At 47.8% G+C, this 26,591-nt stretch overlaps 2 protein-coding genes across 11 annotated transcripts; one reads left to right on the forward strand and one right to left on the reverse strand.

The window, feature by feature from the left end:
- Positions 1–1,603: 1,603 nt before the first annotated feature.
- Positions 1,604–14,788, reverse strand: LOC119861830 (magnesium transporter NIPA2-like). Of its 3 annotated transcripts, XM_038417472.2 has the most exons (6): positions 14,657–14,788; positions 7,307–7,454; positions 5,777–5,833; positions 4,924–5,014; positions 4,626–4,786; positions 1,604–2,767 (listed from the first exon to the last, which is right to left on the reverse strand). In XM_038417472.2, exons 2-6 carry the CDS (start codon positions 7,443–7,445, stop codon positions 2,139–2,141), a joined length of 1,077 nt encoding a protein of 358 aa, XP_038273400.1. In that variant the 5' UTR covers positions 7,446–7,454; positions 14,657–14,788; the 3' UTR covers positions 1,604–2,138. The 3 variants fall into 3 exon arrangements, with proteins under 3 accessions (XP_038273400.1, XP_043348634.1, XP_043348633.1); XM_043492699.1 differs by lacking the exon at positions 7,307–7,454 and having other exon boundaries at positions 14,657–14,704; XM_043492698.1 differs by lacking the exon at positions 14,657–14,788 and having other exon boundaries at positions 7,307–7,911.
- On the forward strand, positions 14,703–26,473 carry TAF7L (TATA-box binding protein associated factor 7 like). 8 transcript variants are annotated; one of them, XM_038417465.2, is made up of 13 exons: positions 14,703–14,808; positions 15,392–15,442; positions 17,744–17,817; positions 18,763–18,841; positions 19,728–19,861; positions 20,268–20,394; positions 20,686–20,744; positions 21,949–22,027; positions 22,514–22,630; positions 23,836–24,024; positions 24,167–24,279; positions 24,672–24,731; positions 25,716–26,473. In XM_038417465.2, the coding sequence occupies exons 2-13, from the start codon at positions 15,430–15,432 to the stop codon at positions 25,758–25,760; spliced, it is 1,089 nt and encodes a 362-aa protein (XP_038273393.1). In that variant the 5' UTR covers positions 14,703–14,808; positions 15,392–15,429; the 3' UTR covers positions 25,761–26,473. The 8 variants fall into 8 exon arrangements, with proteins under 8 accessions (XP_038273393.1, XP_038273395.1, XP_038273399.1 ...); XM_038417467.2 differs by having other exon boundaries at positions 14,705–14,808; positions 21,955–22,027; XM_043492703.1 differs by lacking the exon at positions 14,703–14,808 and adding an exon at positions 14,877–15,218.
- Positions 26,474–26,591: the final 118 nt, after the last annotated feature.

A 26,591-nucleotide genomic window follows, 5' to 3' on the forward strand; every position in this document is an offset into this window, starting at 1 on the left:
TGTTCACCATAAAATAATTTTTGGGCAGGGAGAGAATATGCAGAGTAGTTCTTACAGTTAAACACAATGGATCTGTTCTGACTAGAAAGCCTATATATCCTATTGTGAACTCTTGATTTGTTGTTTACAGTGGTCTATTTCAAGGCCTCTGACTGGATCAGCTCCTCTGCCAACTAAAAAATGTAAAGAAATCCACCACTAAGTAAATCTACTGTGAAAAGGGGTTAAGTCCCTTCATGCACAAAGCAGATAAAATGGTGCAGATTTCTTTTAGACGAAAACCTCTGTACAAAGAGACTACCTCTCATCAGCAGGTAATTTGTTCTCATGACCATCTGATCCTCTGTGCCTTTGTAGAGACTACCACCAAGAGGAGTGATTCTAGTTGGGGTTTCTGAACCAAATAACTTTTCCCATAGAAAAGAGACCTTCCATTTCCTCTTACACAGATTACTGAAAAACCAGCAACTGAAAAGCATAATTGTGCTACTACTCTTCCCTGGAAACCCCAAATAAATTACTAAATCATGTTCCTGCCTGTTTCCTGAGCATAGTTGTGACTGCCACTTCTGCGTTCTGCAGTGGAGGGTAATAAAGCAGTACTTTAGTATGCCTCATCAGGTGACAGTGCTTACTAACATAAGTTGTCTGTGTATTACCTACCCAGGGGAGAAATCCTACAGCTGCCTTCATCTTTTGTAGCAGTTGTCTAGAGTGATCTGAGCCACTACCTAGATATATGAGCTGGTTCTTAGGCATAGGCTAGTTTCCGCTGCAATCTCCTACAACTGGTATCCTCCAGAGAACAAGTGTCTGGGCCAATGAGACCAGTCAACTCTTATTTCCTTCAGCCAATCCTAGGGCAGGGCTAACCTCAGCTTTCTGATTCTTGTATGTAAATTCACACCACAAAGTATGTGTACACTGCAAAGAAAAACCCAAGGCACTGAGTTTCAGAGCCTGGGTCAACTGACTTGGGCTCCGGGGCTAAAAATAGCATTATGGACATTCCCTGCTGGGCTCCAAGACTCCCCCTACTCCTGCCAGGTTTCAGAGCCCCAGCACAAGCAGGAGTATCGATACTGTGCAGAGTAGATATACCCTTAGAATAACAGTGGGACTTTTCTGAAAGCAAATGTAAAGAGGAGAGAACGGAATATACTCCTCTTTCAGGCACTAAAACCAGTAGCCAAGTCACAACAATCCTTACAATAAACAATCTGTGAGAACTCTTGAACTCTCCCTCCAGTTACAGTTTCAGGCTTTCATACCTGTCCCTGTAGTTCATACCTGTCTCTCACATGTGCTATGCTGCTTCTGCAGCAATCAGCTGGAATGCTTTATGGGGCTCTCTTGGTAACTAAGCAAATGCATTTTAAGGAATTACAATCCCTCCCACCCAACAAAGTAAGTGCTACGATGAAGGGATCGCACTCCACAATGAAATCTGATCCAAAAAACCACATCATTTAGTGGCAGCAACAACATTAAGAGTCATCAGTTTTGGGAATCTAGTTCTGCTTCTAGCTTTGGGTCAGTAACCTCTGCATGAGCAGAGCTGGCACCTGACAGAGCAAAGTACAGATGAGGTTATGAAATAACATGCTATGCACATCATTTTAAAACACACATTACCCCTTGTTGCTGTAGGGGCAGTGTCAACATACAAGAATCTCAGCACGTGGCTAGAATGTTTTGTAAACAATCTTTAAATATTAAAAAAAGCTTTGTTTTAAGGCCACCTAAACTGAGTGGTCCTTCCATTCAGTAAGGATTAGTGTGGTGTTACTACTGGGTCTCCTGTCACGTAAGCCTGTGGCCTGATAGTAGCTGCAGCATGTTCTTACAAAGGGAACTCAAGTCTACTGGTTATAGTGTTGGTGGGGATCTTTTCCAGGTTTTGTTCATAATAGCTGGAAATTGCAATCAGGTCTCTTCACTTGTCCTTCAGGTCCCCAGCAGTGGAAGCACAGAACATTCTCACAGAATAGGCAGCAGACTTTTACTTATTCCCAACAATGCAGCTGTAGCTGGTGGAGTCTGATCTAGCAAACTCACCAAGCGGAGCTCAGTAGTGAGAATAGAAAGCGCTTGGGTACAAGTTCAAAGGCCTTCCCAGGCAACAGGTTCATGAGTCATCATACACTTTCACCTTCCTCCTCCACACTCTGAGAACCCTTGTGGATGTCCTCTGGGCCCAGAAGAGGCGGATGTAGACATGACTGGTGTTTGTCTGCTCCCATCCAAAAAGAATGCAGGTCTGCCCTTCCTTGTTTCAGGAAGAGAGGCAGCAGGTCTGAGGTGAAGGGGATGTCTCTGAATGCATGCAGAAGGAAAATGCCAGAGACTATGGTTAGAAAGCCACTTATAGTGCCAATTATGTTGTGTAGGACCATGTGTTGCCACTCCTTGAATAGGATGGCGGAACAAGTCATGACTGCAGTGGTAAACAGGACGTAGTAGATAGGTGTGACCACAGACGTATTGAAGATGTCCAAGGCCTTGTTCAGGTAGTTAATCTGGACACTGATGCAGATCACCAGGCAAATCAGGAGTATCCAGCCCAGCGGTTCTTTCAGGACCTGCTTCCCAGCAAACAGCTCCTTCAGTGTGATGCCCAACCCCTTGACACAGGACACTGAGAGCGAGCCAATGGCAGAGCAGACCAAAACATACACCAGAACGTTGCTCCGCCCATAACGGGGCCCAGCCACGAAGATAAGGAGAATGGAGCTCACCAGCACACACACCGCAAAGGCTATAAACCCTTTGATAAGAAGGAATAATCATTAGGATTTGCATTAGAGTGGGTAACACTATCATACATTTATGTTACAGAGCAGTGAATGGAGATGCAAGATAGGCCCTCATGGGTCAGTATACTCACCTTTCACCTTAGTGATGGGTTCAAAACAAGAAGTGGTTACACGTCAAAGATTTTAGGGCTCTCTCTATTCATTAGTGCATTATGGTCCGAGTCACAAGACTACCACACAAGTTGGCATGATTAACAGATTCTGTTACATTACAAGAAAGCCTGGAATAGGGAAACTACAGGTCTGGATGGAGGTAGAGACGCAGAATTGGCTGGGGGAAGGTAATAATATGCCACTGGTAGTAGGGGGTGTTGTAAATTGGGATTGTAAAGTATTGGCAGAGCTACATGGAGCTCAGGACTGGAACATCAAAATGCTGCAAGTCAGGCCAGAGAGGTATTAGCAGAGCTGTGCAGGTTGGGATTAGGACTCTCCTGGGATAGGAAGGGGTGCTGCAGGTCAGGCATTCTGGGGCATCGGCACAGTGTGTCTGTGATGAACCGCAGCATGAGCCTGTGGGTGCTGGGGGGGAGGGGTTGACACGATTTGCTCCCTTCCCTTCTCGCTGCAGGCATCCCTTTCTGTACTGTCACTCATTCTTTCCTAAAAGAAAAGGAGTACTTGTGGCACCTTAGAGACTAACAAATTTTTTTGAGCATAAGCTTTCGTGAGCTACAACCCACTTCATCGGATGCATTCAGTGGAACATACAGTGGAAAATACAGATATCTCCCCACTGTATGTTCCACTGAATGCATCCGATGAAGTGAGCTGTAGCTCACGAAAGCTTATGCTCAAATAAATTTGTTAGTCTCTAAGGTGCCACAAGTCCTCCTTTTCTTTTTGCGAATACAGACTAACATGGCTGCTACTCTGAAACCTGTCATTCTTTCCTATCATGCTATTGCCCAAATCACTCCCTTGATTCCAACTTCCTTTCTCATATTGTGAGGGATTTTTTCCTCTGATCTCCCCCTCCCTGCAACTCTCTATTTCCTTCTTTGCTTCTCTTGTTTATTTTCACCTTAAGTTTCTTCTCTGGCGTTTCTTCTCCTCCTCCCACTAATGCTGCCCCTCATGTATTGGAAATCCTCTTTTCTACACTAGCATTATATTAGGGTTAATTGTCATTGCTGTTGATTTTGCTACTAGTTTTGTGGTTATTCTTCCTTTGTAACTCTTGCTTAGCACTTTGGTATTAAAGGGGCTGTATTATAACCACAAGGGTCATGGATAGTGGTCTAAGCATGGGCCTAGGTCCCAAAAGTACCGGAGTGCTAATCCCCGCTTTGACATAGACTCCTGTGGCCTTGGGAGAGTCACTTAACCTCCATCTTACAAAACATCCTGAAGATGAGAAGTGCCATTTCATTTTTATTAAAATAAAATGCAAATATAGCAAACACTTGCATCATACATAGGCGCCAACTCCTTGGGGTAGGCACTTTGGGAAAGAGTTGGAATGGGGGCAGGAGGGGGCGGGGCCGAGCACCCACCAGCACCAGAAGAAGTCGGCGCCTATGGCATCATACCTCTTGTGTCAGATTTGACAATAACAAGCCTTTATCCGTCTCAGTAGCACAGGCTTTCACTCTTACTCTCCAAAAACATGAGCAATCTAATCTTTTCCATCACAGAGAAGGAAACTAATAAACTATCATGGGTCAATGGGCATGTTTCTATCACTTCAGTGCAGGAAGGATTATTTACTCAATTCTTCTCAAGCTAGACAAGTTATTCTACTTTCCACTGCCATTTACGGGGGCGGAGGGGGGAAGGGGAAATTAAAAAAGCCCTCTGTTTGGATACCTGGATCTTTAAGCTTCTCTGCCATTGACTCCAGGCTGGATACCTCTTCCTCCTGTGGGGCATGGATTACCATCACTGTGGAGCCCAGAACACTCAAGATGCATCCAATCTTTCCATGGACATTCAGGTGCTCATTCAGAAAGTAGGACGACAAAACTGCACTGTAGGATTGAAAGCAAAGGATACACAAACACCAAGAGGGTACAGTATTTGAGGAAAAAGATAAGGTGAGGGTAGACAGCTACTTCTAGTGGTAAAGGGTAAAGGGACAAGTACCGCTTGTTCTCATGTTGCTTACCTGACTAGAACACTTAATGCACCCAATGGAGTTACTAGTGTTGCTGGGGCAAAGGCATATGCAGCAAAATTTGCTGCTTCTCCAACTCCCACTGCAAAAGAGACCCAGTCAGTCACAGGAGAGTAGCGTAACATGGGAGCCAATGCAGCACAATTCATGTCAGCTCATAGCCATTGTGCAGTTAGTCACTATACAGAGGCACCATCACCACTTGCTGATTCCATCATCATGCCATAATTTGTTATCTGCAATAGCACAGTCCATCTGCTTGAGCATTGTATGGACAGTATAGACAAGAATTCAGCGACACAAAGAGGTGGATGGCAAAGGAGAAAGCTTATTTACATATGGATATACTGCTAACCAGCATCAGTGAAGAAAAGAAATACTAACATCCTTACAGTTCAACATATATTTGTATAATTTTGCCTTCCTGACATATTCCAGTCTTTACTTAGCATCACGTCTGTGAATTGCCATGAAGCTCTGTTGACTACCCAGCAATACCAGAAGCTAAGGAGCCAACTATGCAGCACATATGGCAATCTGCATAATGCTCTAGAATGCTTTGCATGGTGATAGGAGAACTTCCAAAAATGGCCCAATCACCTGATTAACTCAGTGAATTAACTCTTAAGTGAGAAATTTAGAAATATATAAGATGTGAGCACACAACATGGTTTGTTTAGACAGGTAACACCACTTTCAAACTGCTCAATGAAAAAACAAGGCAGCTGAGCCTCAATTATGACAAAGGAAATAAGAGAACAAGACAAAGATAAATGTGAACAATCAAAAACCTTGGACAGCCAACGTCTCTCGCTTATACTTCAGTTTCACAGCAAGTACTTACTGGACAGTAGTCCTGCCCACCAAAGCCTCTCCCTCAGGTATGCATGACCTCCTTGTCCTGAGAAAGAAAGTGAGAGCAACAACAAAAATCCAGGGTGAGGTTCCAAGCTATACAAATAACCAGGATCTCTTTGCTTATAAAGAAAGGAATGAATTTTCCTTTGAGAGGTGGGATAATCCTCCAGCACTCCTCTTCCTCCTCTGTAAAGGAGCCAATTTCCAGATGATATTAGTTTCTTTAAAAAAAGAGCTTGACGCTGGTGAAGAGTGCTGGCTAACCATCCCTGGGGACAGAAGTCCAATTTATCCTCAAGAATAAGTACAGCATGGGCAGTGGCAGCACATGCTTCCTCCACTCTGCCTCAGCTATGTGCCCAACCATGCCAGGATCACATCTACAACACAAGGAGATAGTTTGGTCTTCATTCCATCTCTGGTGAAGATACCATCAAGGGTAGCAGCTGAAGTAAGTGTTTTTATGAAGCAAATACTTGCATACTAAGAACTGGATTGAGACCAAACTCACATGATATAGTACACCATTAAGCGGTTGTTAGATAGTAATGTTTTTGGGTTACTGATCTGGGCCAGGCTTGGAGCTGAAATAGTGCCATGGCGCATCCAGTTCCCTCTGCTCAGATTAGGTATTTCTGTTTCTCTTCTCTGTTCATTTAAATACTTGTCATTTGTCCCAGCCCTCGACAGATTTTGAATGCTGCATTTCTCCAGCTCTCTGCTCACAATACTGTGCAATATTAGACCACGCCTGGTTACGAGATCCACTACAGCAGTCTAGGATTTCGACCGTATTAACAGCCCCAAGATCAAGAAAATAGTGTGTCCCTTCTGGCTGATCCTAAAGTGACTAAGAGCTGTATTAAAGTCAGAAATGTTTTCACATCATCCAGCTGAATAGCAATTAGAACTTTTTGAAGTTCAATCTTTCCAAGTGTGTAGAGAGCCCCTGAAAACTCTCTTATTGTCTAAGATCGGTCTTCTTCAGCATGGGCAGCGGGTGGAGCCCCCCTTCGGGAAGGCCAGCCCCCAGCTCTGCCACTTCCACCCACGCTTCCCCAGCCCACAGCTGGAGATACAAGTGCCCCCTCCACACCACCCAGAGAAGCCCTGAGCATCGTCCCTCTGCCCCCCGGCCAGAGGAGCCCCAGGCTGGCTGAAGGTCAGAGCGCGTCCTCACCCCCCACATCCTCAGCCGGAGGAGCCCTGGGCTGGCCAAAGCCCTGAGCGCGCCCCACATTCTTGGCCGGAGGAGCCCCGGGTGGGCAAAGCCACGAGCATCCACCCCCCTTGGGTGGAGCAGCCCTGGGCTGGCTGAAGCCCCGAGCCCCCGTCCCACTTGCCCGGAGCGCCCCCACCCTCACCCCCACCCAAAGAAGCCCCAGGGCAGCTATAGCTGCACCTTCCCTCCCCAGACCGCAAGCCGCCCCAGGGAAAAGCATCTCTCCCAATGCTTTTGCCTTTGGCGGGAGCATAACTTTGTACAGCAAACTGCAGCAATAAAGACGGAAGGTACCTGCCCTAATGGAGCCCCTGCTGGCCAACTTGAGAAGCCCTTTCTTCTTTAGGATAAAACTTCCTCCGATAAAAATACTTGAGGACAGAGCCAGGCCTAGTCCGATATAGAAGTCGTAGCGACCTGACACACTCTCCATCACAGCCCCCTGCATCAGGAAGGAAGAACACAAATTCAGAAAGAAAAGAGGTTTGGGCATGTCCACCACACAAATCTAAGGAAAACCCCAGTTGCAGGATGTTCTCCTGGAACGTGAAAGATTGCTGTACATGAAATAAACACTTTGTAGGGCAGCTCGTGGGGGGCTCTTACTTATCTCTACACCTTCAAGTGCTAGGGCCATTGACATTTCCATTTCCTAATGCAGCATTTCTCAAACTGGGGGTCCTGACCGAAAAAGAGGTGGGGCAAGGCTATTGTAGGGAGGGTTGCATGATCACCTTTTTCCTTGCTTTCAGAGCTGGACAGCCAGAGAGTGGTGGCTGCTGGCCAGTTGCCCAGCTCTGAAGGCAGCACCACCACCACCAGCAGTGCAAAAGTAAGGATGGCATGGTATGGTTACTTAGGTCTGTAGGCATGTGCACTGGTGCCATGAATGCTACGTGTGGGGGTGTCAGTCTCTGTCCTAATGGACATCTACATAGGGGGGTGGGAGGAGAGACTTTGCTCCTGAGAAGACAGCAGTACCTGCAGTGTCTCAGTAATAATCATAAACCTGGGCATGACCCAGGAACCCTCAGGATGCACAGGGGCCTGAAGCTGACTCTGCAGCTCCTGCTTGTCCAACTCGCGGGCTGAAACCCTTAGTCCTGCTCTACACTACGAGTTTAGGTCGAATTTAACAGCATTATATCGATTTAACCCTGCACCCTTCCACACAACAAAGCCATTTTTGTCGACTTAATGGGCTCTTAAAATTGATTTCTGTACTCCTCCCCGACGAGGGGATTAGCACTGAAATCGACATTACTGGGTCAAATTTGGGTTAGTGTGGATGCAATTCGACAGTATTGGCCTCCAGGAGCTATCCCACAGTGCTCCATTGTGACCGCTCTGGACAGCGCTCTGAACTCGGATGTACTGGCCAGGTAGACAGGAAAAGCCCTGCGAACTTTTGAATTTCATTTCCCTGTTTGGCCAGTGTGGCAAGCTGATCAGCACAGGTGACCGTGCAGATCTCATCAGCAGAGGTGACAGTGGAGTCCCAGAATCGCAAAAGAGCTCCAGCATGGACCGAACGGGAGGTACTGGCTCTGATCGCTGTATGGGGAGATGAATCCGTGCTATCAGAACTCTGTTCCAAAAGACGAAATGTCAAAATATTTGAAAAAAATCTCCAAGGGCATGAAGGACAGAGGCTATCACAGGGAACCACAGCAGTGCCACGTGAAACTTAAGAAGCTTAGGCATTCCTACCAAAAAACCCAAGAGGCAAACGTCCGCTCGGGGTCAGAGCCCCAGATATGCCGCTTCTATGATGAACTGCATGCAATTCTAGGGGGTGCCCCTACCACTGCCCCACCCCTGTATGTGGACTCCTGCAAGGGGAGAGTCTCACCCAACAGGGATGAGGATTTTGGGGATGAGGAGGGGGAGGTTGAAGATAGCGCACACCAGTCAAGTGGAGAAACCATTCTCCCTGACAGTCAGGAACTGTTTATCACCCTGGAGCCAATACCCTCCCAACCCAGGCTCCCAGACCTTGAAGGCGGAGAAGGCAGCTCTGGTGAGGGTACCTCTGTAAATATAATACACTGTTTAAAAGCAAGCGTGTTTAATAATTAATTTGCCCTGAAGACTTGGGATGCATTCGTGGCCAGTACAGCTACTGGAAAAGTCTTAACTTGTGTGGGGATGGGGTGGAAATCCTCCAGGGACATCTCAATGAAGCTGTCCTGGACGTACTCCCAAAGCCTTTGCAAAAGGTTTCTGGGGAGGGCAGCCTTATTGCATCCTCCATGGTAGGACACTTTACGACAGCAGACCAGTAGCACGTAGTCTAGAATCATTGCATAAGAAAGCATGGCAGCGTGTGGTCCCAGTGTTTGCTGGTATTCAAGCAACATCCGTTCTTTATCTCTCTGTGTTATCCTCAGGAGAGTGATATCATTCATGGTCACCTGGTTGAAATAGGGGAATTTTATTCAGGAACATTCAGAGGTGGCCGTTCCTGCTGGGCTATTTGCTGTGGCTGAAAAGAAATCATCCCTGCTGTTAACCACGCGGTGGAGGGAGGGATGAAGCGATCATCCCAGAGAATTGGGGGTGTGGGGGGGTTAGTTGGGTTTGTGCTGCATGTTAACCTGAAAACATCAGCTCCTCCTTTTAAATGGCCAATGTATCTTTTTCAATTTTAATCTCCTTTTTGTCTCCCGCAGGTGCAAATGTTTCAACGCTGCTACTAGCATCTCTGTCCCAGAGGCTAGCACAGATAAGAAGGCAAAAAACAAACAAACAAAAAAAACCACACTCACGATGAAATGCTCTCTGAGCTCATGCAGTCCACCCAAACTGAAAGAGCCCAGCAGAATGTGTGGAGGCAGACAATGGCAGAGTCCAGGAAAGCACAAAATTAACATGAGGACAAGAGGGATGCGCGAGAGGATAGATGGCTGGAGCAACAGGAGAGGTGGTGGCAGCATGATGAAAGGAGGCAGGATGCAATGCTGAGGCTACTGGAGGATCAAACTGATATGCTCCGGGGTATGGCTGAGGTGCATGAAAGGCACAGACTGCCACTGCAGCCCCTGTGTAATCAACGGCCCTCCTCCCCATGTTCCATAGCTTCCTCACCCAGATGCCCAAGAACGTAGTGGGGGCCTCCGGGCACCCAACCACTCCACCCCAGAGGACTGCCCAAGCAACAGAAGGCTGGAATTCAATAAGTTTTGAAGCACAGTGTGGCCTTGTCCTTCCCTCCTCCCCTACCCCACCCAGTGCTTCCCTCCTCCCCAACCCCTCCCTTGGCAATTATCACCCTATTTGTGTGACAAATTAATAAAGAATGCATGAATTTGAAACAACAATGACTTTATTGCCTCTGCAAGTGATGATCAAAGGGGGGAAGTAGAGTGATCCAAAGGGGCAGGTATTCATCAAGGAGAAACAAACAGAACTGTCACACAGTACCCTGGTCAGCCATGAAACTGGTTTTCAAAGCTTCTCTGATGCGCAGGGCGCCCTGCTGTGCTCTTCTAACCGCCCTGGTGTCTGGCTGCATGTAATCAGCGGCTAGGCAATTTGCCTCAACTTCCCATCCCGCCATATATGTCTCCCCCTTACTGCTACGGATATTGTGGAGAACACAGCAAGCAGTAATAACAATGGGAATATTGGTTTCACTGAGGTCTAAGCGAGTCAGTAAACTGCGCCAGTGCGCTTTTAAACGTCCAAATGCACATTCTACCACCATTCTGTACTTGCTCAGCCTGCAGTTCAGCAGCTCCTGACTACTGTCCAGGCTGCCTGTGTATGGCTTCATGAGCCATGGCATTAAGGGATAGGCTGGGTCGCCAAGGATAACAATAAAGAAAAGGAGTACTTGTGGCACCTTAGAGACTAACACATTTATTTGAGCATAAGCTTTCATGAGCTACAGCTCACTTCATCGGATGCATGCAGTGGAAAATACAGTGGGGAGATTTATATACATAGAGAACATGAAACAATGGGGGTTACCATACACACTGTAACGAGAGTGATCACTTAAGGTGAACTATTACCAGCAGGAGAGCAGGGGTGGGGGGAGGGAAGCCTTTTGTAGTGATAATCAAGGTGGGCCATTTCCAGCAGTTGACAAGAACGTCTTAGGAATGGGGGGAGGGAATAAACATGGGGAAATAGTTTTACTTTGTGTAATGACCCATCCACTCCCACTCTCTATTCAAGCCTCAGTTAATTGTATCCAGTTTGCAAATTAATTCCAATTCAGCAGTCTCTCGTTGGAGTCTGTTTTTGATGTTTTTTTGTTGAAGAATTGCGACTTTTAGGTCTGTAATCGAGTGACCAGAGAGATTGAAGTGTTCTCCAACTGGTTTTTGAATGTTATAATTCTTGACGTCTGATTTGTGTCCATTCATTCTTTTACGTAGAGACTGTCCAGTTTGGCCAATGTACATGGCAGAGGGGCATTGCTGGCACATGATGGCATATATCACATTGGTAGATGCGCAGGTGAACGAGCCTCTGATAGTGTGGCTGATGTGATTAGGCCCTATGATGGTGTCCCCTGAATAGATATGTGGACACAGTTGGCAACGGGCATTGTTGCAAGGATAGGTTCCTGGGTTAGTGGTTTTGTTGTGTGGTTGCTGGTGAGTATTTGCTTCAGACTGGGGGGCTGTCTGTAAGCAAGGACTGGCCTGTCTCCCAAGATCTGTGAGAGTGATGGGTCGTCCTTCAGGATAGGTTGTAGATCCTTGATGATGCACCGGAGAGGTTTTAGTTGGGGGCTGAAGGTGATGGCTAGTGGCGTTCTGTTATTTTCTTTGTTGGGCCTGTCCTGTAGTAGGTGACTTCTGGGTACTCTTCTGGCTCTGTCAATCTGTTTCTTCACTTCAGCAGGTGGGTATTGTAGTTGTAAGAATACTTGATAGAGATCTTGTAGGTGTTTGTCTTTGTCTGAGGGGTTGCAGTTCTGTGGTGACCTAGAATCCTATTTTCAACATCTCCGACTCAAGGAATATTTCCAACACACCTCTGAACAACATACTAACCCACAGAGACCTTCCTACCAAGACTACAAAAAGAAGGATTCTGGGTGGACTCCTCCTGAAGGTCGAAACAAAAGACTGGACTTCTGCATAGAGTGCTTCCGCCGACGTGCACGGGCTGAAATTGTGGAAAAGCAGCATCACTTGCCCCATAACCTCAGCCGTGCAGAACACAATGCCATCCACAGCCTCAGAAACAACTCTGAAACAACAAATCATAATCAAAAAGGCTGACAAAGGAGGTGCTGTCGTCATCATGAATAGGTCGGAATACGAACAAGGCAGCTCTCCAACACCACTTTCTATAAGACATTACCCTCTGATCCCACTGAGAGTTACCAAAAGAAACTACAGCATTTGCTCAAGAAAGTCCCTGAAAACGCATAAGAACAAATCCGCACAGACACACCCCTGGAGCCCCGACCTGGGGTATTCTATCTGCTACCCAAGATCCATAAACATGGAAATCCTGGATGCCCCATCATCTCAGGCATTGGCACCCTGACAGCAGGATTGTCTGGCTATGTAGACTCTCTCCTCAGGCCCTATGCTACCAGCACTCCCAGCTCTCTTCGAGACACCACTGACTTCCTGAGGAAACTACAATCTATCAGTGATCTTCCTGAAAACACCATCCTGGCCACTATGGATGTAGAAGCCCTCTACACCAACATTCCACGCAAAGATGGACTACAAGCCGTCAGGAACAGTATCCCCGATACTGTCACGGCTAACCTGGTGGCAGAACTTTGTGACTTTGTCCTGACCCATAACTATTTCACATTTGGGGACAATGTATACCTTCAAGTCAGCGGGACTGCTATGGGTACCCGCGTGGCCCCACAGTATGCCAACATTTTTCGGTTATTTTCTGGTCTGGAAAGTAAGTCCCTTGCTGCAGCTGTTCATACAGACCAGAGTTCCTGAAGACGAGAGCATCATGTACCTTTCCCAGCCATCCCACGTTGATGTTGGTGAAACATCCCTTGTGATCCAACAGTGCTTGCAGCACCATTGAAAAGTACCCTTTTTGGTTTATGTACTGGTTGTCTTGGTGCTCCGGTGCCAAGATAGGGATATGGGTTCCTTCTATCACCCCACCACAGGTAGGGAATCCCATTGCAGCAAAGCCATCCACTATGACCTGCACATTTCCCAGAGTCACTACCCTTGATAGCAGCAGCTCAATGACTGTGTTGGCTTCTTGGATCAGAGCAGCCCCCACAGTAGATTTGCCCACTCCAAATTGATTCCCGACTGACCGGTAGCTGTCTGGCATTGCAAGCTTCTAGAGGGCTATCGCTACTCGCTTATGAGGGCTGCTCTCATCTTGGTATTCTTGCGCTTCAGGGCAGAGGGAAAGCAAGTCACAAAGTTCCATGAAAGCACCCTTACGCATGCAAAAGTTTTGCAGCCACTGGGAATCATCCCAGACCTGCAACGCTATGCGGTCCCACCAGTCTGTGCTTGGTTCATGGGCCCAGAAACGGTGTTCCATGGCATAAGCCTGCCCCATTGCCACCAGGATGGCCAAATTGCCGGGACTCATGCTTTGAGAGAAATCTATGTCCACGTCTTCATCGCTCTTGTCACCGCACTTCCATCGACTCCTCGCCTGCTTTTGCAGGTTCTGGTTCTGCATATACCGCATGATAATGCACAAGGCGTTTACAATGCTCATAACTGCAGCGGTGATCTGAGCGGGCTCTATTCTTGCTGTGGTATGGCGTCTGCCGGAGACCAGAGTGGCAGCGGAAGCGGTCGTTCAGTGACAATGGTTTCCAGACCTACTGCACAGTCTACTGCCAGGACACAACAGCTGAGCGGGCTGCACGCTTGCCGTGTTATGGCGAGACAAAAGCAGGAGAGCAGAGTGGCAGCGGAAGCGGTGGTTCGATGACGACGGTTAGCAGCCCTACTGCACCGTGTGCTGAAAGCAGTTTGGCACCCGCACGGAAAAAAGGCGCGAAACGATTGTCGGCCATTGCTTTCACGGAGGGAGGGGCGACTGACGACACATACCCAAAACCACCCGTGACAATGTTTTTTGCCCCATCAGGCATTGGGAGCTTAACCCAGAATCCCAGTGGGCGGCGCAGACTGCGGGAGAACTACCCACAGTGCAAGGCTCCGAACGTCGGCGCTAGCCGCGGTAGCGCACGCCCCCGCGGACTTAAGGCGCTTAATGGGGACACCCCCAATCGACTGTATAAAGTCGCTTTCTAAAGATCGACTGCTACAAATCGGAGCTAGTTGGGCAGCGCAGGCAGACCCTTCGAGCCCGCCTGCAACCGACCCAAGCGCGGCTCTGCGCTCCACGCTGGGAGCCAGGCTCCCCCTCCCGGCGCGAGTGCGGAACCCCGCCCGGCGAGCATCAATCTCCGCGCGCAGGGCACCGTGCGGGGGGGGGGGGGCAGCGCAGGCAGCGCGGCGCGTCGTACGCTGCTGACAGCGCCGTCCACCAGGCGGGCCCCGCCCCACACCGCGGGAACCCAGGCGCCCGAGTGCCCGCCGCCCCCCAGGGCGGGGCCCCCGAGACACAGCACAGCTTGTAAGGGGGCAGCAGGGCGGCCCCACTCGCCCACGGGACCGCGACCGGGGGCAGCGAGCACAGCGCCCCGCCCCGCCCCGCCGGTACCTGCTGCAGCTCCCGGCACCGCTTCCGCAGCGTCAGCCGAGCCCTCCCTCCGGCGGGAGCACCGAGCCCTTCACTTCCGCTTCCGGCGAGTCATCCAAACGCCTCCCTTCCGCCTTCCGCCCCTGCTGCGAGGGGCCCTCGCTTGGGGCCCGGTGAGTAGCGGGGAACCGGGAGCGCAGCCCCGGCCTAGGCCCTTCGGGGTAGCGAGCCCCCGCTGCGCGCGGGGGCCGGGACCGTCTCGGCCGGTGCCCCCCCGCGCCCGCCCGGCAGTTGCCCCGGTGCTGGAACAAGGACATCGCCGGGCTCGTGTCCCGGGACCCAGCCGCTCGCCCCGCTGTGAGCCCGGGACGCGCCGCGGGAGGTGTCACGTCCGCCCCTAGCCACCGCGATTACAGCCGGTGCCAGGTCCCCGCTCGCCCTGGGAACGGCCCCGGCCGCTGCCTTACATGGGGGGTGGGCGGAGGGGTCCGGATCCGGGCCTCCTTAGCCCTTTCAGGGCTACTGAAATGGCGGGGGGGGGGGGAGGGACTGGTATTTCCCCTCTCAGCTCTTGCAATAGCCGGTGGTGTTACTTGTGCCAGTAGCAGGTAATCGCTTCTCACGCAGAAGTGCGGTTTTTAAATTTATTTTGTTCTTTTTCTACCCCCGTCACTTTATTTCATTTATTTTTTTAAAAAACTGATTTTCTTTTCTTTTTCCCTTTGGGTATTTGTATTTGGCTTTTGAATGATACAGGTGTTTATAAACATTTGTGCGAAGCAAGAAGAAGCAAGATGACATCTACAAGTAATGAATTTGTTTGATTATGTCTCCTTGGTGCTGGGTCTCTGTCTCTGCTTTCTCTCTGGAAAAAGGATACTCCAAAGTCAGGGCAGATCAAGGCTCTGAGATCGATCCATTGGCGATTTAGCAGGTCTAGTAAAGCCCCGCCAAATTGACTGCAGATCGCTCTCCAATCGACCCCTTACTCTACTCCCAACAAGAATTTCTCCTGTCAACCCCCCACGGTATAGACCTTGCAATAACTCAGCTTAAGGTACGTCCGCTCTAGCTACGTTATTCACACAGCTGGAGTTGCATAGCGTAGGTCGACTTAGCCTTATAAATTCACTGTGTTCCCTTTTACTCTTTGAAAGTATCAAAAGGAGAACAGCAAGCTGTTGGGCCTGAAGTCGAATCTGTAGAACAAACAACATATGCTCTGTGTATATATGACTTCTAAGGCCCCCAAGGAAAATCCTGATGCAACCGTGGGCCTTGCTACACTACAGGGGGAGATTGATCTAAGTTACGCAACCTCAGCTATGTGAATAACATAGCAGAAGCCGACATACTTAGATCTACCTACTGCGGGGTCCACACTATGCAATGTCAACTGGAGATGTTCCACGTAGACGTCCCTTGTGCTTCTCCTTCGGAAGTGGAGTACAGTAGATGGGAGAGCAATCAGTGGTCAATTTAGTGGGCCTTCACTAGACCCACTAAATCGACCACCAATGCATTGATTGTCACCTGTTGAAACACCCTGCTCCATTTCCTCCTCTCCCTCCCAGTGTAGACAAGCCCTTAGCTATGGATTCACCATTGGTGCTTCCTTAAGGAGATATTCCCATTGTCCAGGACTCCTGATATTTAAACACAAAGTTTCTAATGTGGAGTTCAGGGTTCCTGTGCTTTTATGTTAGATTCACATGCACAGAATGCTGCCTCCCTCAGGTGCCTCTTTCTGGGCTTCTGCTTGAGAGTTATACACCTGGAACGTCCTCCTTTCAGAGAAGTTCTGAATATAATGAAAACATATCTTTAGTGCATGTGATAAACTTAATGGAGCAGAATCAAAAGTGTCTTTCTTCCTACAAGTTCTCCATTGTCTCTTATTGAAACCTGAAGATGATGATGTTGTCTTACTGTGTTAATGGCATCTTTTAGCAAGTAAAAGTGGGCAGGATGCCCTTCATGTTGATGGAGCTCTTGGGGTTGAATATTGTTACAGGAGGCTTGTGCTGTATGTGGCTGAGCACTAAGCACCACCATTCTAGGAGCAAGACAGCAGGACAGGAAATAGTACCCTGAGTTTCTCTCACCTAGCTGTGCAGAGCTATTAGACCAGTATACCAGATACTTCAGTCAATGCATGATTTCACCCCTGTGTTCTTCTGTTCACATGTAATTGTAACATCAGATACATAACTGATAGATTTCAGAGTAGCAGCCGTGTTAGTCTGTATTCACAAAAAGAAAAGGAGTACTTGTGGCACCTTAGAGACTAACAAATTTATTAGAGCATAAGCTTTCGCGAGCTACAGCTCACTTCATCGGATGCTGTAGCTCACGAAAGCTTATGCTCTAATAAATTTGTTAGTCTCTAAGGTGCCACAAGTACTCCTTTTCTTTTTGCGATAACTGATAGACATCTACTCTCTCCCCCTTTGTAATGTTATATTAAAGTTGCTCTCATGAAAACAGAATATTGATCATGTACTTTTTAGGAGCAGAACCTTATTTGGTAGAATTTAAGGGTGGGATGCTAAAAAGTGCAAAGCGTTGGTCTCCATCTGTTCCTATTGAAGCAACTGAGAGCTGTACACTGATATCAATAGGAGCAGTTAGGCCAACACTGAGTGTTTTAGAAAATCCTACCCTAAATAACTTCAGAAATGAATACCATGTGGTCACAGAAACTGCTCTTTTCAGCTCGTCTCTCACTTAAGCTCTTCCTTGCTCTGTGTGTGTGTGTGTAGGCATACATTCTTATATCGCGTCCCAAATGCATCCTTGTGAACAGGACTATTTTGTACTTTCTTTTGATTCATACAAGGGAGATCCTTCAGAAATTTGCTGTCAGAATGTAAACACTGGGGACCAGCAGCAGAAATTCTTTAGCTTTGTCAATTAAGGAGTTTCCGAATTAAGTGTCTGTCCCATCGGTCTGCATCTCAGCGGCCAGCACATACAGTTCCTAGTAATATAACAGGGAGATATCCACTTTATTTATAAATGCTGAGTGGCCATCAACTGTGGGAGGTCAAAACAGACTGAACAAACATCTTGGTGACATTGTGTTTGTTTTTGTTTTCTGACCTCAAGAACTAAAGATGAGTAAGAACAAGGACGATGCTCCCCATGAGCTGGAAAGCCAGTTTATTCTGCGGCTGCCTCCGGTAAGAGACTCTTAGATCTGGGCCAGACTAACAAGGACAAAGTGGGAGGAGCATTCCCACACAAGACTACCATCACTCTGCAAAGATCACCAAATTCCCAAGGCACCCATCCAGTCCAGCCCCAGTTTGGAAGGTGCAAAGCAGCAACTCGGGGTAGAGGGGGTTTAAAGAGATGGGTGAAAGCAATAGGAATTCTACAGACCCTGTTTGAAATATTGCAGCAGATTGGCTATTTTTACTGAACCCCTGCCTGTTTGTAATGTAGCTACCCTCAAAAACCAGCCTTCTACCCATTCCTGTTCACGACTATGCCTGTGAGATGCATCTGGATGCACTGCTGCTTGGAGAAACTATGGTGGTATGAAGCAGATCACAGCCAAGCATATACAAGTGATAGTTCAGTTGGTCCTCGTTGCCAGTGATCAGTTCTGTCATTCACTCTTGGTGCAGTTAATCTCATTCAATAAATGCTTAATCTGGGAAGAAGCTTCTTCAAATAACACGCTGATGAGGCATCTCCCCTTGATCCAGATGGAGCCCCTCTGGTTATCCACAAGGGCACTGTAGAGGAGCTGTAAGAGTGGGTATCTGAGTTCTGCTGAAAGGGTCTGTCACACATTATAATATAAAATAGACACGAGCAGTTCATAAAAACATGGGGTAGCATAAAAACAAGGGACCTTAAACCAGCGATAGAATCTTTCCCAAGTTAACATTAGGTTGCTGGTTGTGAGGTATGTTGGGAATAGCAGAGCCATGAAGTTAATGCACACTTCTAGGAGAAATGCTGTTTTCTTCCTGTGTTTAATGGCGCTTTTCAGTGGATTTCTGTGTTTAGATGAAAGTACTGATTAAAATTGGGTTTGAAAGCAGATTCTCTTTAGGCATTCAACCAGGTAACACACACAGGTCTAGTCCTGTCTCATTCATCTGCTTTTTTTTCAGGAATATGCCTCCACTGTGAGGAGGGCAGTACAATCTGGAAGTGTCAACTTGAAGGATAGACTTACTATTGAATTACACCGTGAGTAGCCAAGATTAGCTGCCTTTAATCTCTCAGCTCAGGAGGGAGTACTGTAGGCTTTGAAAGAGTGTGACTTGACTTGCAGAGCCCAGAGTGGGAAGAGACATCAGGGCTTCCTTGGGGATCATGCAGACATGTTGAGAAGGGTGCACTGAGCAATGTGGGTGTCTGATTTCTGGTGGAAATGTGCCTGGCATCTAACCAAGAACTGGTTTCCCAGTGGGAGACCCAGAGAAGAAGTTCATCTTAGTGAAGTAGGTGAAAGCTGCACACTCCCCAACTGGACAAGCTTCACATCCTGTGAAAACCTGCTTGGCCAACAACCTCAATAAAGAGGGTATGCATAGACCAGCTTCTCTTTAATGTAATTGGCCTGAGCTGCCTTTCTCTTTTCTCTGCACCTCACTTAATGGGCATCTCACTGTTTGCCAGAGATTGAGATGTGAATATTTGTGGTTCTGAAGGTAAAATTCATGCAATGTACTAATCACATGGGTAGAGCCATCTTACTAACACGGGCATAAGTCACTGGCCCTGGAGGAAATCCCAAGAATCTTCTTTGTACCTCAACTCCATCAGCAAATTCCCAGTCCTGCCCTGCAGGATTCAAAGGCAAGAAAGCTCTGCCTCTAGCTATTAGAAGAGCCATAGCTGTAGAGCATACCCCACTGTTCCTTCCCCTCCTTCAAAGGTATTTTCTGTGAGTCTATCTCTAGTTATCTTGCTGCTAAGAGCATCACAGATTTCACAGGGAAATGCCAGACAGTTCTGTGCACCTCCAGTTCACTCAGGAGTTTTAAAGTGTTTGGCCCAGGAATGCAGCATACGGGGTTAGCCATTTACTGGGCTGGCTGCTGCATTAATTTGTCTTGTTTTTTTTCTGCAGCGGATGGGCGTCATGGAATTGTCCGTGTAGATCGCGTCCCATTAGCTGCCAAGCTGGTGGACCTGCCCTGCATCACGGAGAGCTTAAAAACCATAGATAAGAAAACATTCTATAAGACAGCGGATATTTGTCAGGTATGGGCTGCCCATTATATTCACTCTGGTGTCCTGTGCTTGGTCCCTTCAGACAAAAGTCTGACCCATTACATTACGGCAGTGCAACATATCGTACCCCACTGCTAATTTCCACATCCTCAGACTGTGAATGGAGCAGCTGTGGTGTAAAATGTCCCACTGCAGCATAGCAGTTGGCACTTCCTTTCCTGACTTCTGCACCCTTCTAACTGAAGAGGAGGTTGGTCATAAACTGATCCATCCACAAAAGCTGATTTTGTCAGCTATGCCAGTGAATCCCAGAAGCTGATCACATGCTGCAGGGAGTTGCATTTCCTTGTATATGTTGTAAATGTACCAGCCTTTAATTTAATTGAGTAGCTCTGCTCTCGCATTATAATCAGTTCCTTTATGTTCTGGGCTTCAGATGCTCGTGTGTACTGTGGACGGTGATCTCTACCCTCCTCTGGAAGAGCCAACTGTGAGTACTGACCCCAAGGCAAACAAGAAAAAGGACAAGGACAGAGAGAAGAAATTCATCTGGAACCATGGCAGTGAGTAGAGTACAGGGTGCTTTACCTGTCTTACGCTGGCCTGACCCCTAGGTCCCACGGCTCACTGCCCCCCAGCCTGCCCCTCCATCCTGGACAATACAGGCCTAATCTGCCAGGGCTCCTCACTCAGCTCTTATAGTTGAGAACCTTGCCCTCAGCCCACCAAAATGCTGCTGGATCTCTCACATCCTGAAGTGGGAGTTTCCTGTACTCAGATGCAGTGAGTCTGTCATGCACGAGACTTCCCCTGAGATCACGTGCCTGACACAAAGCCTGTTTCCTTTGTTCCAGTTACTCTTCCTCTGAAGAATGTAAGGAAGAGGCGGTTCAGGAAAACAGCTAAGAAGAAGGTGAGTTGCATCTCCTCATCCATGGTGGCACCTATGGTGTCAGAGGAATGATGCCCAAAGGTGGGGGACAGAAGAAGACATTAGTACTGTGCCTACGTGGGTCAGGCGCTTAATCTGTCTTTGCAGTATGAATTCTTATAACATGGGCTTTATTAGCTTTGCTTCACACTTCACTCAGTCGGAGCATGGGGGAAGGCAACTAGGACATTTAACATTTTCTTGGCAATCTCCTGGCTGAATTTTGAAAGATGTCCTGGGGTGGGGAAATCTTACTGTGCAGGAGTCGATCAATTGTGTGTGTCCATTTTGTATACAGTGTGTCTCTCCTTCTGAATTACTATAAATATCTGCATGGAAACAAGAGTATTTATCTGCTCCTCCTCTTTCCTCACCTGAAATCCCAGTCCTCTGTGTGGGGCCCAAATATTTTCAGAGCAACCAGCTACAATGCAGCACCCAGAAGATCATGACTTCAGAAGGGAAGTGGGAGCAGATGAACCATTCCAATCCTGTCTTTGTGCAGAAGCCCCCAGTAATAAAGGACTCTGGAGGGGAAATGAAGGCTATACTAAGTGGCTGCCCATTGTGGTACAGACTGGGAGAATTAATTGCTCTCTGCTTTGCACTTCACTTTGACACAATGGAGCAATATTTCAATGTAACATTAGGGAAACCAGACCCTGGAAGCACTGAGACTTTCCCCTAGGAGAAGTGCAGCAGCACTTGCCAGTGTTCCCAACAAATTTAATAATCATAAAAAGTAAAACCTTGTTGTGATTCAGCAGCTGACTTTCAAACCTGGGGGTGTAATGAGGAGGCCTTTTACTGAGGATTCATAAATGAATTCAGCCTTGGGGAGTTCTTGTATGCCATACAGTCAGGCTGGCTTTTATTCAGAGGTGGTGTTGGGAGTGTGAGAATGGAGCCAAAGTCAGGGCAGTGAGAAGATTCAGCTCATCCAGGAGCTTTGAGGCAAAGGTGAGGAAGACGGAACACTGTCCTGAAAGGCAGGTAGTGGCAAGGGAGAGTCTTCCGGTGGGATGAATGAGCTCAAAGTCTAAAGTAAAAGAGTAAGATAAAAGAGCCTTAAAATAAGGGGCTGGGATGGAGTGTGGGAGGCGGCCAACAGCCAAGAGACCTCTGAATTGGAGAACTGTCTGTCTAGGGGTGTTTAACACTGTCTCTTTTCTCTTTCCCCTCTCTGGCCCAGTACATTGAGTCTCCAGACGTGGAAAAGGAGGTGAAGCGTCTGCTGAGTACAGATGCTGAAGCTGTCAGTGTCCGTATCCTTTCTTCTGATTAACTCTGCAGAGCAGGAGAGTGGCTGAGGAAGGCTCAGAGGAGAGAGAAGTTAAGTTAATCTCACAATACACATGGGTAGCAGCAGGCAGGACATGAGTATGTGACAGACACTGAAGTTATAGCTTGAGCTTTACCCTATTCAAAACCTGCTGCTTCTCCTCAAGGACCTCTCTCTGGCATTCGTCATTGCCCTCCTTGGGACATGTCCATACACATGCATCTGCTACTCCTGACGCTGGGGTAACTGGCTGCATCATCTCCAGAAGACAGGCCTTCACAGAAATAGGCCTGCATGACCCTGCCAATACAGTGCAGAATTAGAGAGGCATACCAAGAGAGACTGGAGTCATCCCTAGTGTAGTGTCAGCTGGGGAATCTTCTAGCACCTTGCTGTCAGTGAGGTCTGGCTGGTACCACCTTCTGTCATTCTTCTGGTTTTTCCTTGACTCTTCTGTATCTGCTCTCAGGCTGGGAAGTCATTGCTGAAGATGAAACAAAGGAAGCAGACAACCATGGTTCACTCACCGGCTTGGACATCTCCTCTCCTGGGATGTCTGGACACAAGCAGGGCCATGGCTCATCGGGTACATTGACAAAGGCTTATGCTTTTAGTAACGTCATTTTGCTGCCAGAAGGCAGGGTCACCTGGTTTTGGTCTCTATGGGGTAGTAACACATGAGTGGTACTTTATTGTATGAGCAGAGTTGGATGCTGAGGTTGTGTTCATTGTTATGAGAGAACAGGACAATAATAGTTAGCTCAAGCAGATATGCATTTGCCATTCTAGTGAACACGGCAGAAGAGAGAAAATCAATATTTTCTGGGTCTTGATTTAATCTACTTATAGTCTCTTGGATCCCATAAGGAAGGTTAAGGATGATAGGCGTGTTTAGGTAGTGTGACAAAGTTCCACTTCTGCCTTGGTGGGTCCTGCGCTTATTGGCAGATTTGCTCGCCTTGGAGATTCACGGCAGCCATCAGTTTGGCCCTTTTGCTAGTGGCTCAAACCTGCCGTTCACTCAGCTAACCTCATCGCTGGCCAGCATGGGGAAAAGGAAGGAGAACAATCCCTGCAGTCTCTGCTGATCCACCTAGTGGGTCGGGGGACAGGCCAGGATCTTCCCCTCTGGTGGGACCCACAGTCCAGGTCAACTCCTCTTATATTCAATAGGGGGGAGGGGAATGGGGGGTCCTGGGCCCGCCCTCTACTCCGGGTTCCAGCCCAGGGCCTTGTGGATCACAGCTGTCTGGCAGCTACAACTCCCTGGGCTACTTCCCCATGGCCTCCTCCCAACACCTTCTTTATCCTTATCACAGGACCTTCCTCCTGATGCCAGATAGCGTTTGTACTCCTCAGAACTCCAGCAGCAAGCCCTCTCACTCTCAGCTCCTTGCACACCCCTCACTAACTGAAGTGAGGTCCTTTTTAAACCAGGTGCCCTGATTAGCTTGCCTGTCTTAATTGATTCTAGCAGCTTCTTAATTGGCTCCAGGTGTCCTAATTAGCCTGTCTGCCTTAATGATTCCAGCAAGTTTGGGATTGTTCTGGAACTGCCCCTGTTCTTTACCCAGGGAAAAGGGACCTGCTTAATCTGGGGCTAATATATCTGCCTTCTAGCACTCTCCTGTAGCCATCTGGCCCAACCCTGTCACAATAGACACTGAATACAGAAAACTATGCCTGACAGCCATAGGGATGTGCATTGCCTTTCAGGGAGAGTTGAGGACACACTGGAACCTGATGGGAGTTCATCAACTCAATGTTTTTCTCCTTGTTTCACACCCCTAGAACATGATGAGTTGCGGGAAATATTTAATGACATTAGCAGCAGCAGTGAAGATGAAGATGAGAGAGATCATCATGATGATGAAGATTTGAATATCATGGACACAGAAGAAGACTTGGAGAGGCAACTGCAGGACAAACTGAATGAATCTGATGGGCAGCAGCAGGAGAACGAGGGAACAAACCAGATAGGTGAGCAGTCTTAGGCAGTGGTGGGTTGGTGCTGAGGATGGGCAGTACCCTGGAAGGCTTAGTGCCATGGGGGATTGGCACATTGCTCTGCTAGTGCTATAATTCATACTATGGTGTGGATCATTTCTTCTGTCTCCCTTAGCCATGGGGATCCAAAAGCAGATTGACAACCTGAAGGGTAAACTCCAGGAGACCCAGGAACGGAGAAAGCGCCAGGAAGATCTCATCATGAAAGTAGAGAATCTTGCCCTCAAGGTGAGTCCACCATCTGGTCCTTCTAGCCCAAACCATGCATTCTTTCTGGGGTCCTGTTCAGCTCAGCTGAGGCAGTGAAGGCATGGAACCAGAAGGCATCTAACTCTATTGTCCCGGAGCAGCCAATGGCCTTGCCATGTGGAATTTAAAATGAAAGTGGCTATAGGAATACGTTCCAGCCAGTTATCCATGAATGACCTGAGACTGATGCAGAGCAAACCATGGAACTGTGCTGAAGAAGATAAGGGTCCTGAAATCCATACTATGTTCCCTTTACTCTGCTGCCTGTCCGATCTGCTGGCTGCAGATTTGTTCTCTTTACATAAATGTACATAAATGTCCACTGTCGAGAAGCACCAGCAGTTATGTTCTTGCTTGTGTCTTCCTTCCAGACCCGTCTCCAGGCTGTGCTAGATGAATTCAAACAGCAGGAAGACCGAGAGAAGCAGCAGGTGAGGAAGCTTCTGTTACTGTCTTCTCCACATTCCTGTAGAAGAAAGCAACGAGTGTGCAGTGTTGTGGGGTGATGCTGAGTGATTCTCAGCATTAGGAAGCAACACGTTGCACGCTTGTCCAGTAGTTTAATGTATAAAGCCCTCCTGAGTTTTGCACCACACCACCTCAGGCTAAGGCCACAAGCTAAGCAGGGCTATTCTTGATCAGCACCCACATGGTAGAATGTCTACGGCCAGTGGAGCTGCTGGAAATGGTGATTCAGTAGGTGGTTGTCTCTCCGGAACACTAGTGAGCCAAGCCGTGTTGTTCCAGAGGGTGCTCTGAGGCTGAGGGTGCCATATTTAGTGAGATGTAAAATGAAGACCCTGACTGTGTGTCCATTAAAGATACAGTAGCACTTTCTGAAGAGCAGGTGTAGCTCTGGTCACTTGGCAAATTACCAAGTTGGGTAACTATATTCTGCTGCTTTGCATCTCTCCTTGCAGTTTCAGTTGGATACTATAGTCCGTCCATCCCCCGCCCGCCCCTTACTGGCCTGCATAATGTTGTTTGCTGTAGACAACTGCAGTGTTACACGCAAGAAGTGGCTGCATTTCAGTTGTAAATAAAGCAGTTCATACATCTGAGCCTGATTTTTTTAAACACATGCTCTGAATATGTGCATACAGCTACTCCAGTTTTGTAAGCAAATCAGATGTTTGTGCATGTAACTAGTTATCTAACATGCCATTTGGGGGCAGAATTATGAGACTCATGCTCATTCTGCATCTCTTTTAGACATGGGTATTTCTGTTCAGGCAGTTACATGTAGGTGTCTTTATAGAGACCTATAGTTTGTAAAAAGTTTTGGGGATCCCTTTGAATAGAAAGAAGAGTATTATTACCCCTTTGGTATGAGAGAGAGAGAGAGATCTAAGAAGTTTTAAACATGTAATATCTCTAATGCTTCACTTCTTCCCCCTCCAACCTTCTCTCCACAGCTCACCTCTCTGCAAGAACAACTGGAATCCCTTATGGAGAAGTGAGGAGGGCTTTTGATCAGGGAAGAAGCTGTACCCGCCAAGCGGGCATAGTGCTGAGCTGGATGCTTAACCCATGGGTTCTGGAGCCATCCTTTGTGCTGAAGACCCAACGTTACTGGCACGACCTCACTGCCTATAAGCCTACTCTTGTTAATGTTGGCACTCTATATTCTCCTGGACATTGTTTCTAGAGCTGCTGGCTGATGTTCCTTGTGCTGGACAGTGTAGCCCAAACCATTAACCTTTGAAGAAAAGGCACTAATCTGGAGTTGGTCCTCTGAGAGCAGCAGAAACACATGGGTAGTGGTTTAGTTGCACCGCTGGGGGAGATAGTTCCTTGACTAGTTTGACCCATCTTTCTCTAAGCAGAAATCATTCATACCTTGGAACACGCCTTCAAAGGCACTTTGCTTCCCGACAGGCTAATCCACAGCACTGTCGCTCTGGGTCACCTTAGCTCATAGTGCCAGAAAGCTGTGCTGAGCAAAGGGCAGGAATTAACTCCCCTATGCACTGTGCAGACCTTAAGGAGCAGAGTCAGGTCAGGGCATCACCTGGTTGTTGCTATCATCTGAGCCTGCAAACCAGCATTCTTTGAGGGGGACATCTGCTTCCTTAACAGACTTTGATGGGTCTGCAGTGGTGGGAGTTTGTGCTCATGCTTGGGGAATATCTGCTTGACCAAAAACTAGAATGAATAAAGTGTGTGTTTCCAACCCTGTCTGTCCTGTAATGCTCATTTCCTCAGAGTTGTGCTGTGACTGGCACTGTCCCTTTGCCAGCTGGAGACTGATGGCAGCAGAGCTCCCTGGAGCTTGTCAGTGTAAAAGTGGT

The sequence above is a fragment of the Dermochelys coriacea genome, chromosome 9 (genome assembly GCF_009764565.3).
Source record: "Dermochelys coriacea isolate rDerCor1 chromosome 9, rDerCor1.pri.v4, whole genome shotgun sequence".
Taxonomy (NCBI): domain Eukaryota; kingdom Metazoa; phylum Chordata; order Testudines; family Dermochelyidae; genus Dermochelys; species Dermochelys coriacea.